General features: G+C 49.5%; 3 protein-coding genes across 3 annotated transcripts; all 3 read left to right on the plus strand.

Annotated features, from left to right (window-relative positions):
• Positions 1-809: 809 nt before the first annotated feature.
• Positions 810-2586, plus strand: PFICI_10504 (uncharacterized protein; the record flags this gene model as incomplete). The annotated part of the gene is made up of 4 exons (XM_007839085.1): positions 810-973; positions 1048-1539; positions 1599-2028; positions 2089-2586. The coding sequence occupies 4 exons, from the start codon at positions 810-812 to the stop codon at positions 2584-2586; spliced, it is 1584 nt and encodes a 527-aa protein (XP_007837276.1).
• Positions 2587-3407: 821 nt separating this feature from the next.
• PFICI_10505 (uncharacterized protein) lies at positions 3408-5376 on the plus strand (the record flags this gene model as incomplete). Its single annotated transcript, XM_007839086.1, has 5 exons — positions 3408-3733; positions 3791-4113; positions 4201-4865; positions 4936-5211; positions 5275-5376. The coding sequence occupies 5 exons, from the start codon at positions 3408-3410 to the stop codon at positions 5374-5376; spliced, it is 1692 nt and encodes a 563-aa protein (XP_007837277.1).
• A 1929-nt stretch (positions 5377-7305) lies between these two features.
• On the plus strand, positions 7306-9156 carry PFICI_10506 (uncharacterized protein; the record flags this gene model as incomplete). The annotated part of the gene is made up of 1 exon (XM_007839087.1): positions 7306-9156. The coding sequence occupies one exon, from the start codon at positions 7306-7308 to the stop codon at positions 9154-9156; it is 1851 nt and encodes a 616-aa protein (XP_007837278.1).
• Between the last annotated feature and the right edge of the window lie 2938 nt (positions 9157-12094).

A 12094-nucleotide genomic window follows, 5' to 3' on the forward strand; every position in this document is an offset into this window, starting at 1 on the left:
CAAAATGCTTACAAAAGTCCAAGACATGAAGAGATTGAAACAATGGTGACACTTCATCTGTCAGTATTTTTGTTATTTTAGACCATGAAAGCGACGCAAATAGACCCTTGACTTCAGCGCATAAAATCCCCTTTGAGTTCTGTTAATTTGTGACACTGAGGGTCTTTGTTTTGCTCGGGTCCGTTTGAATAAGCCTTCTGAATGACTATAAACTATCCGTCCCTCATCATCGGAAAGGATGCTGTATTTGGAAATGGACGCTCAGTCTTTCCGTTTCGCGATTCTTACAATTTTGGATACTCCCGGCTAAAGCCCGGGTGCCCTAGTGCATTTATGAGAACATTGTGGCGGTCGGTGTGACACAGTACCCAGGTTTTCGGGATCCCCCATTCACTATCTGAGAGAACCTAGGGGTCAAATGACTGTCGACGTATGGTGGGATGCGGACGACTCGTCAATGACTACTTTGTACCAGGAAAGACAGAAATATGGGCCGAGACTAGGCTAGGAGGATTCCTCGCTCCAGGTTTCCCCATCTTTCTAGCCCGGGGTTCTGGGGAAGCCTAGTATAGCCCCCGCGGGTTCGTAATTTGATCCCGCGGAACAGAATCAGCACTAAGCGCAAACAAATGCCTACTACCACGACACAGGTGCAATCCTCTGTGTTTGAGTGGATAAATAACCAGTTCAAAAGCTCAACGATATATAACATGGCGACTAATCGCCATTGGAAAATTTATATGGCCTGTCTACAGGCCTCGACCGCAAAGACCGTTTGATATTCGTATTTATTTCTTGTTTTATTCATCATGAGAGCTTCAAGGCTAAACCAGAGTCTGAGCACTCCGGCTCCAAAGGAGGTTCATAACTTCCGTATATATATCTTGGCACTAATCAGTAGCATGGGTGCCGTGTTGTTCGGGTACGATCTCGGCTTTATCGGCACCGCGCTCGAGCTCGAGTCTTTCAAAAAGTGAGCACTTTCAAAACACGTTAGAAAGCATGAGAAGAAGAACGGGAAAAATTCGAATATTAATCCTGGACCAGAGATTTTGGAATTCTCAATTTATCAAAATCTGAGAAATCAGCTTTTGCGGCCAATGTTGTCTCTCTGCTGCAGGCGGGTTGCATCATCGGATCGCTTGGCGCAGGTCCCCTGAGCGATAGATTCGGGCGCCGGGTGACCTTGGGCATCACGGCTCTGTTTTACAACGTCGGCTCGGCCATTCAAACCGGTTCTCATGGGTCAGAGGCTATGCTTCTTGCCGGTAGAGCTATTGGTGGTGTCGGCGTAGGCGCCGCAAGCATGATTGTTCCGCTATATGTGGCAGAGGCTTCCCCTCCGCACATTCGCGGTGCACTTGTCGGCATATACGAGATTGGCGTGTCTGGCGGTACACTGGTTGGCTTCTGGATCAACTACGGACTATCCACAAATCTGCCTGCAACTTCAGCACAGTGGATTATTAGCTTTGCTGTGCAACTGATTCCTGGGGTATTTCTGATGCTTGGACTTCCATTCATTCCCGAGTCACCAAGGTAACTTGCATCGAGCCTCTTTTCTGTGAATGATTCAGCTTTATTGACTTTATTCATAGATGGTTAGCCAGGAACAGCGGCCAAGAAGCTTGCGTTCGTGTACTGCAGCGATTGCGAAACTTGCCTCCTGATCATCCATTTCTGAGGGAAGAGGTAGACGGCATTCTCCGCCAACTAGAAGTTGAACGACAGGTTGAGTGCAATACTGGACGTTTTGGTGTTATCAAAGAGGTGCTCAGGCCTGGGAATCGACAACGTCTGGCCATTGGCTCCCTCATGTTTATTTTTATGCAAATGGCAGGGTCAAACGCCATCAATTACTATTCGCCGGCCATCTTCAACAGCATTGGACTGACTGGCAGTAATACGGCTCTATTCGCGACTGGAATCTACGGACTTGTCAGGTTTATCGCCGTGATTATTGCAATGATCTTTGTCGTTGACCGTTTTGGAAGGACGACAACTTTAATGGTTGGTAGTGGCATTATGGTGAGTCTCGGTATATAGCGTCATGATTCAAAGGACGACACTAACGAAACCCAATTGCAGGCATGCGCCATGTGGTTCATTGGGGCATATATCAAAGTTGCATCACCGTCAGCCACGGCCAACACCGCAAAACATATTGATGGCGGCGGATACGCGGCTGTCGTGATGATCTACATATATGCCATTGGATGGTGCTTTTCTTGGGCAGGAATTCCTTGGATTTACGCTTCAGAGATCTTTCCTCTCCGCATCAGATCGCCCTGCGTTGCTATTTGTGTGACAATCCACTGGGTCATGAACTTTGTCATTGCACGGAGTGTGCCATATATGATAAGTAACATCAAGTTTGGTACATACTTCTTGTTTGCGGCATGCATGACAATTGCAATCCCCTGGGTCTTCTTTTTTGTACCAGAAACCAAGGGGTTGACTTTGGAAGAAATGGACTGTTTGTTTGCGATTGCATCTGATACAGTCTTGACTGAGGGAAAGGCGGATAAAGACAAGGCAACTTCCAACGAGATAGAAGACGCAGGAAGAGCTTCGACGCAAGTATAAAGGGAACAGCGAGTATACGATTAAAAAAGGAAAATGTCTTTCCTCTTCTTCTCGTCCCTCGAGATCATAAAATCCCATACGTACTGCACTGGTGCTGGACTGTTTCAAGGTAGTGGGTCCAGTTGATGCAGTCGTCCAGTTGGTGTAGTCCAGTTGGTGTAATACATCCGGGCTATGGCTGCAGTGGCTGTTATCTGCTTATCCGTAGTTGGGCACTGGGGTGAGCGAACCCCAACTTGCCTTTTTTTTAATCCATTTTGCAACAAGCGCCGCTATGGAGCTTCGTAAGCGAAGATCTTTAAACCTCTAGATATCACGTTAGTTGTAACGGCCGAGCTGCATCCTGGCCAAACAGCGCGTCTCTGCCGAAAAGATAACGACCGAGGAATGGAACGAGTACGGCGAGCTTAAGCAACACGTCAAGATTTACTACGACGAATTTTTCATTCCGTTAGCTGGGTCGCTTATGGCTTTTGCGCGCGACCTCCATATCTTCCCACACACGTGGGGATAGGGCTGACAGTCTGACAGTGAGAGAGAGACCAGTACCAGCGTAGCGTTATGGTACGCCGCATCTCTGCATTTAACAATCCATGGCCCTGCCATGTGGGCATGATGATCCTTCCCTTCCAGCCTGCCAGACATGCCTGCTTCACGGCAACAATACACGCGTTGCATAGATTCCTTCTGCTTTGCTTCTTGTTCGCAAAAAGTAGCTCACCCTCGTACTGGAGCCCCCGATTCCATTTGAGTGCCATTGTGACAAATACTATCTCCCGAAGAGGGAGAGCAGTCAGTGATCGTATTGCCTGCGCTCAGCAATGGGCACGAAAGACGAGAACGGGACAACGTCAACGCCGACGACGAAATTACCAGCTCCAGCCCAAGACGAGGGGAAGGAAAGCCATGGGACTGGCTCTAATGGGCTTTTGATGAAACAGCAGTCGTCGGTTTCCCCGCTGCCGTCGCTCCCTGGCGTCGCGCTTCACGTACTGAGACTATGGTCGGTCATTGCAGCACTCTATTTGGGTATATATCTCGTGGCTCTGGAGCTTACCATGCTATCGACCGTATTACCCACCCTGACCAATGAGTTCGGCACTCTCAATGACATTTCATGGTACGAATCCGCCTATGTTTTGGCACTGTAAGTGGCCCTTGGTATGGGAGATCTCAGCCTTGACCTGGCTCTGACGCATGACAGCTGTGTATTCATTCCCTTGGTCGGCAAGACCTACGACCAATTCCCCATCAAACTTGTCTACCTCAGTTTCATGGCTGTCTTTGAAGTCGGCCTCCTGATATGCGCCCTAGCCAAGTCCAGTCCCATGTTCATCGCCGGCCGCGTCGTGAGCGGAATTGCCTCGGCCGGTCTCATCAGCGGCGCACTGCTCATCATCGGGTCCGCATGCAAAGCCAACATCCGTCCGCTCGTGACAGGGGCAGCCATGTCCATGATATCCATTAGCTCGATGACCGGACCCATCATCGCCGGCGTACTGACGACGCGCGCTACCTGGCGCTGGTGTAAGCACCCTTTTCATAGCCATTTTCTTGGGCACTTGCAAAGCCACAGGTCGAATACCTAAGAACCGACAATTGAATTGATAATAGGTTTCTGGATGCTACTTCCCTTGGGCGCCGTCATCATGCTCGTGACCGGTGCTATGAAGCTCCCGGAGATCAGTCCTAGAGCCCCTGTCGTGCAAGCCCTGAGGACACTACACCGGGAGCTCGACCCGCTTGGATTTGCCCTCTTCAGTGCAGCGACAATCATGATATTGATGGCCATCACGTGGGGTGGCAGCCAGCTGCCGTGGTCTTCTCCGACCATTATCGGCTTGCTGTGTGGCGGCTTCGTCGTGCTGGCGCTCTTCGTCTGGTCCGTGTGGGTACAAGGGAATAGATCACTTATTCCGCCGTCTTGCCTCACGCGCCGCTCTGTCTATGTCGGCAGCATCGTCATGTTTCTGCAAGGTGGGGCTTCTCAGATCATCCCCTTCTTTCTGCCGCTTTGGTTCCAGGCCATCTTCGGGGATAGTCCCAACGAGAGCGCCGTACATGTATTGCCTTCGCTGATATCCATGGTGCTTTCACTCATCACTTTCGGAGCGCTAGTCCGGAAGATGCACTATGCACCTCCATGGGCCATCTTTGGGAGCCTTTTGACAGCTATTGGATCTGGTCTTTTGTCCAGGCTGAGGCCAGACGCCACGCTCGGCCAGTGGCTCGGATACCAAGTACTAACGAACATCGGGCGCGGAGTGGCTTTCCAAGTTGTAAGTCTAGCATCTCAACCACCTGTCTACGGATTTGCATGAACTGAGCATAATTTTACCTCTCCAACAGCCAGTCGTCTCGGTGCAGGAAGACCTCCCTGCCGCGGACTCTGCCATCTGTTTGGCGACGATCAATCTGTTCATGCAACTCGGTCTTGCCGTCTCCGTCTCAGCTTCTCAGACCATCTTCCGAAACCAGCTTCCACTGCTCCTCCACAAGTATGCACCTGGCGTGGATGCTCACCTCATCGCCGAAGCCGGCGCCACCAGCGTGCGAGAGCTTGTCTCGGCCACGGGTCTGCCTGGTTTTCTGCAGGCGTATAACCTTGGGATCACCGAGATGTTTGTAAGTAGCCTTTTCTGGTTTCCTTTCGGATGAAAGGTTATTTGATAATGATAATCCCTCTAGCATTTATCTACCGCAGCCGCAGGCCTGGCCTGCCTTGTTAGCATTGACTTGCCCTGGCAAGATATCGCTTCTAAAAAGACAAATGACGGTGTAGATATTTAGAAATGTAATCTTGGGTCTTAGAGGAAGGGAAGATGCGATGTAGGAGTTCAAACGGGGGCGTGCACGGCATCGGCGGATTGTCAGTTGTATAGCCGGCAGTGGAAATGGATATAATGCATATTCTCCTAGACGAGGGGATGCACCGCGCCTTGCGTAGAACGGCGGTACTGTTGAGAGTGCTTTGTTATCCTTGCCAACGTGCGTACATGTAGAGAGGAGTGGCTCTGTTGGCTCTGTACAGAAAGTCGTCGCCGGTGGTATGATCAGTTCTGAATAGCTTCCTCGACAGAAAAGCCCGGAATGCAATATGTCTATCGCTAGCATTGTATGCAAGACTCAACTCTCATGATCTAACCATCACTTCATTTATACATTAACCATAGTCAATGGTGACTCACCATGGCGGATAAGGCCGTTTGCTTCTATCATGGCCATCACAAACTTCCGATACGCGACGACCAGAATACGCCTCTTGTGATTGGATTTCGCATCCCGGCAGCAATCGGGTCGATTATTACGGTCTTGGCACTCATTCGTATAGGCCACACGATCCTGTAAATTTCCCCAGCTCTCACGGCGAGCGTCGTTGATCTTCTGGTGAAGCAAGCAAATTGCAAGCTTGTGGCGAACGGAATGGCAAATATGGACTGCCCGACCGTACGAAAGCCGACGTTTGAACAACTAGAACAGGGTGAGAGGAAAGCTGGCGACGACAACTTCTGTTGCCTTCCATTGGCGGGCGCCTTGGATCCAAATGAGATCGTCATCATGCTTCACTCCTCAGATCATGCTCCACTCCTCAGATCATGCTTCACTCCCGAAACTTGTCCGTAAGACTGACGCCAAGCTCCATGATATCCACTCTTCGCGGCGTACCTCCCATATTCTACCGTAAGAGCTTCTATATGGGCTCGGCTGGAAGCGAGCATAACGTGTAAAATCGAATGCCAAGACAGCTGTAAAACTTTATTTTGTGTGCCACAAGAAGATTCAATGTCGCCCGTACAGCAATAATAATCTTGGCGTTCGTATTGCTAATTAACCGCAGGAGGACTGCTTTGTTTTAATTTGCACCCTGGCGAGGATGTCATGTTTTCCCGTTAATAAGAATAATCTATGGATACCGAAAGCCTTTTTTGAGAGACCTCTGGCGTAGGGACACCCGCCGGCAACCGGGCAGCTGTCTTACAAGGATCGCATAAACGCAGCGCTTCCTGCCAAGCAGCATGCGCTTTGAGTCGGCTGGAGCAATGCCGAGGACACAAGGGCATTTCAGTGGCGATTAAGACTTCTTTCGAATCCAAAACTCCAACATTACCTTCTGACCATTGGCCCCGTCAAGCATAAGCCCGGCAGGCTTGCCCACGCATTTTTTATCAATGTTGTCATCGCCATTAGAGAGTATCTCGCACAGGTTCTTCAGCGCTATATTGCCATAATAACTCAAAGCTATATCCCATATTTATACTTACCCGCTCCCCACTTTTTAGCCTATCAGGCCGTTAAGCTTTTATTGTCATACTTAGAAGGTTTTTTTTAAAGTTGTTGAAATTGCTTGTCACAGCGCTAGACGCTATCGCTAAACAGCGAGTATACACAGTATGAAATCTGGGCAATAGCTGTGACGGCCCAAGGTGGACCCCGGAATTGCAGGACTCCCGAAACCAATGCAGTGTGGCTCCAACTTATTTTGGTCGGACAGCATTTCGTGTGGCACGGCTGGCAATGGCATGGCCTGCGTTATGACACTCCCGTTACTCGGGGGTGTTATTCTTCCTGTCCGGCAGGCTTGGAAGCCCAGGAAACGCACGCTTATGACCGTGGCTGCCTGACTTCTTTGACTCGTTTCGATTCAAGGACATACAGATCTTTATGTCTTCGTCTTGATTGTGTCCACCCTCTCTCGAGCCCTCGCAACTGGGTCCTGTCATGTTACTCCCCAAGCAATCATCAAAATTTCAGCCATGGTTCCAGTCCTACTCCTTAATCACCATCATTGGCTGTAACCTGGTGCTCGGCGCCATCGTTTTCTACTACCTATTTCGCGCCCCATCACTGGATTCCCTTGACATCCTCCGTTTCCAACAGCGTGAGCCGACCGCATTGGAGTCATATCTCGACCTTCTTGGCCGGAGTGGCGAATATCACCCTATAGATGAGCTGATTCTTGACTCTGACCGGACCTTGGACCGTCTACTCTTGGAACGGGCTACCGATATCAAGTCCGCCGCAGCTAATTATCGAGACCGTAGGGGCCGTCATCCGCCGCCAGGCTTCGATAAATGGGTGGAATACGCCTTGGCTCACGATGCCATCCTCGTTGAGCAATTTTTCGATCGTATTGATAAAGATCTTCGACCATTCTGGGCTCTGAACGCCACCATAACAGCCTCCCAAGCGAGAGATTGGGAACACGTCATAAGGGTCCGGAACGGCGCTGCGATCGGCGTTGGCGACGTCAAGGGGCGTGTTCCATGGTTGCAGCTTTGGACAGAGCTGATCGGCGAAGCTGCGCAGTGGCTTCCCGACGTTGACATACCAATCAACTATATGGATGAATCGAGAATCATGGCACCCTGGGACAATATCAACACCTTGGTACAGGTCGCAGAAAGCAACAAGTCGATAACCCCACCTGACGATACCCTACAGACCTACACTGGGCCCGGTCACACTGACGAAGTGCCAACTACAGAGTGGGTTCGGAAGGCTCGATTCTGGGACCTGGCCCGGAAAGGGTGTCCACCTGGCTCTCCCGGCCGAGATGCAGCTGCGATCCAGGATTTTTCTGAGCCACCACTCTTCCCGCACAACTGGATTCCTTCTTTCTCGAAAGATATGTTTGTCCAAAACTACTCAGCGTCGATGGATCCCTGCTTTCAGCCTCACCTTCGAAGTCTGCACGGCACGTTTGTCGAGCCTGTTACTCTGTCAACTTCGCAAACGCTTATACCCATGTTTAGTGGGTGCAAACTTCTCACAAACAACGACATCCTACTTCCTGGTGCCATGTATTTGACTAGTGATGCCCGGTACTCTGGGGGCAAAGGTCATGGCCCCCCATGGAGTCAGAAAACTGGAGGTGTTATCTGGCGTGGGGTAGGGTCAGGCGGCCGTCATACGGAACAAAATTGGGTACATTTTCAGCGCCACAGACTTTTACAAATGCTCAACGGCAGCACGGTGTCCGCCGTTGAACATGGTGCCGTTGCTCCGACATTTGTGATGCCCGACCCAGGCCTTCACAATATTTCAAGTAGTCGAATTGGCCATGTGGGCGAGTGGATTTCGGAAATAGCAGATGTTGGGTTCACAGAACTCCTCTGCTTTCCCCGCGGCGAGTGCAACTACTTGGCGCCCTATTATTCCGAAGTGGACAAGATACCAATGAAAAATCAGTTCACCCAAAAATACATCCCTGATGTCGATGGCAATAGCTTTAGCGCTCGATTTAGAAGCCTTCTGTTATCTACATCACTACCACTAAAAAGCACTATTTATGCCGAATGGCACGACGACCGGCTCTTCCCATGGCTGCATTTTGCACCACTAGACAACTCACTACAAGATCTATATGCTGTCTTAGACTATTTTACAGCTACTGATACTGAGAAGGGTGATGCGGCAGCCAGATATATTGCTGAATCTGGGAAGGCTTGGGCTGAAAAGGTCCTCCGGCGCGAAGACATGTTGCTCTATACTTGGAGGCTTGCGCTTGAATTCGCAAGGGTGTGTGACGAAAATAGACACCGACTGGGCTTCGTGCAAGATATTATATAAAGCAAATAATATTTCACTTTAATCTAGACCTATAATGATTCAATAAGAAAAAAACCTTCCATCAGCTTATTCTTGAAAAATCAGCTCGCACACATAATGTGATAAGTAAGTGCTGGTATCTGCATACGCCGTTCTTGTCATGATCCAGTGCTGCAAGGCAGCAGCACGTCGTCGGCGCAATTAAAAAGTCCTTCTTATTTGAGAGCATCATTCAGGCGTGCCTTGCAACAATTGGATTTGGCAGGCTTCCCATCCACGAGGGCTGTGGTCTTTATTTGTCTGTCCTCCTCTCAGCCTCTGCCATCCCCGATGGATCTATTGTCCCCTTCGTCGCCATCAATCCAGCAGTCACAGGCAGACGCGAGCATTGCTTCAAACACAACACACCAAATTCCGTTCCATCACCACCTTTGATTCCGCCTCAGCCATTAATTTTTCCTTCATCATGGCACCCAAAGAGATGTACGTGTACAATAAGTGTCGAGGGTCTTGTTAAACTATTACCTCCAACGGATACCACAGACTTTCACAGTTGACCCCCAATCCCTGAACGATGGACGGTGGACGGTGGACTTAGTGGCTTCAATTGATAACGTCAAGGTAGCATGGATAATCTCCCCAACAACGTCGAATGTAGTCCAGTTGTACCAAGTTCGCAAATCAAGTGGCTGTCTCTCGAGCACTCCAGTCGTGGGATTGACCCGTGCGCAGCGTTCTCTCATTCTCTTGATCAAAAGATCAATATAGTCGCGCACGAGACCCTCTTGAGCCCTCATAGAGCGATCGCTAAAGCCAAGAGCAAGGTGGCGCCGGATCAATGTATGATTGTCTTTTGTCTCGCTGATAATATCGTCGGGTGTACTGCCTTTCTTTAGATAGAAGTGCTTAGCCTTGGAATGTTCCGTTTGACCCCGTTTGTAAGAATAAATGTCAGTCCATGCTTGTGGATCAATGAAAGCCACTTCATTTGGAGCTAGTCGCACGACGGGTCCGTATTTCTCATGGAGGGCGAGGACTTGGTGGGGTAGACGGCCTCGGATATAATTGATGGACCATGGTAGTCGTGATATGCGCCACCAAAATGGGCCAGGAAACCGAGAGAGGGGATGCAAGAACAGATTATAGATGCTGTTCAAAATAACATAAAGCACAAACTTTACAATTATTAGTTATGCCTTGTCATCGGTGTGGATATTGCCATTCAGGAATCTTGGTGAGTTACTTACAATAGCCACTATAAGGGCTGCTCCAAAGAGAAAGTTGAAAGCCATTGATCACGTAGGCAGTTTACCAAAAGACGGTCAATATGAATATCTACTCCAGCGCTTGACTTGGAGCTTGGTACCCAGGAAACTATATTCACAGCGCTTATGGTTAATATATATTTATGTGTTCGTACTCATGTATACTGTAAGACGTAGAGTCGCAAGCGGTATAATGCGAGCGGGATTCATCTCGGGCCGAAACACCGCCGAGGGTCCGCCAGAAGTTCCCTGGAGTCCGCTAGAGCCGCCGATGCAACTAAACTTGGTCCACTGCTGGTGTTCGACACGTTGAGCACCAACCAGTCTCAACATGTCACCATCGCTAGCTGCGCCATGCCCGAAACAAGTTCCTGGACTGGGACGGATACTAATGTTGTGCATAGATCGCATTCAACTAGTATCGCAACTGGGCCTTTCAAGAATTGATAATTAGAGGACCACCAACGACATGACTAGTCTTGTCGCGTTGCAGCAAAGAAACAAACGTGATGCATCTGAAGCTACAAGCATACGAATCAAATTGCAAATTGTCGCATAAGCCGGATCTGTTCTTTCCAGTCTCATTCTCCAGCCGAATGCCAAAGTCACTCTTGTATCTACAATTGCCGAATTAAAAATGCAATATGGATTTGCCCCATGCATGCACGTTAATCTGAACATGTGCAACTATTCCGCCTGTCTACCTTACGGGTACCCTTCCTCCAATGCCTTCTATACGGCCGCTAAGCATGCGTCTTTCTCATAGCGCTCCAAGATAGGCCAGCCATGGGGTGCATAAATAACCACCAGTATGGGTATTGGGCCTTGTCTCCCATTCTATTGTAGAATTCGATTTCCCAAGACGTCGCGCGGGCTAATCAAGATCCAATTCAGCAAGCGAAACTAGTCCTTACACAGCTCGACGAAAGTAGCAATAGCCCATGCTGGGCAATCGCATCGCGAATCCAATTCTTTTTTTTTAAGGTGCGTACGTCGCATGGATCATACAGGATGCCTTTGCGGGCGGGAAATCCCCAGATAATTGAGGCACTCGCTCCAGTATACAATACCAAGCTCCGTGTCAAGCATGAACACTGGGTTCTCCCGGTCGCCGTACCCGAGGCCAACCACGTGCAGTGGTGTGAGATTCATCAAGTGCTTTTCCGACAAGATTCTCATCGCTTCCGCGTCATGTTCCACGCCTGTAAAATAGAGCTGCAGGTCGGCCAGAATGCATCCAGCCACGTTATGGGCATCGTTCAGGCAGTCGTTTGGGTTGCATAAGTAAGAGATGTGAGCGAGCAGAGGAATCGCATCATTCGTCCCCCCAAATCTCTTGAGTAGCCTAGGGTTCGGTATTGACGATGGACGGCCATTCATTTAAAGGAGGCTCTATAATTTGACACGCCCATGATACGAAAAGGTCGATGCAATATAGAATGTCAAGTCAACGATGAAAACCACGCAACTAGGGTAAAGCAGTTTATGCAGCCTTACCCCTGCACTTGACCTTAACCTTAAGTTAGGGTTAGATCTTGGTAGTATGCCGAACTAATTGAACCTAGCGCCCTGGTCTTGCTTGAGCTCGGCCAATCCCACCCCCATACTGCTGGCAATCGCGCAAAGTGGTTCCAAATGCTCAAGCTATTGCAGCATACACTCGGGGACAAACACTGTTGAAAATATAGAAGGAA

The sequence above is a fragment of the Pestalotiopsis fici genome, assembly GCF_000516985.1.
Source record: "Pestalotiopsis fici W106-1 unplaced genomic scaffold PFICI_Scf_7, whole genome shotgun sequence".
NCBI lineage: Eukaryota > Fungi > Ascomycota > Sordariomycetes > Amphisphaeriales > Sporocadaceae > Pestalotiopsis > Pestalotiopsis fici.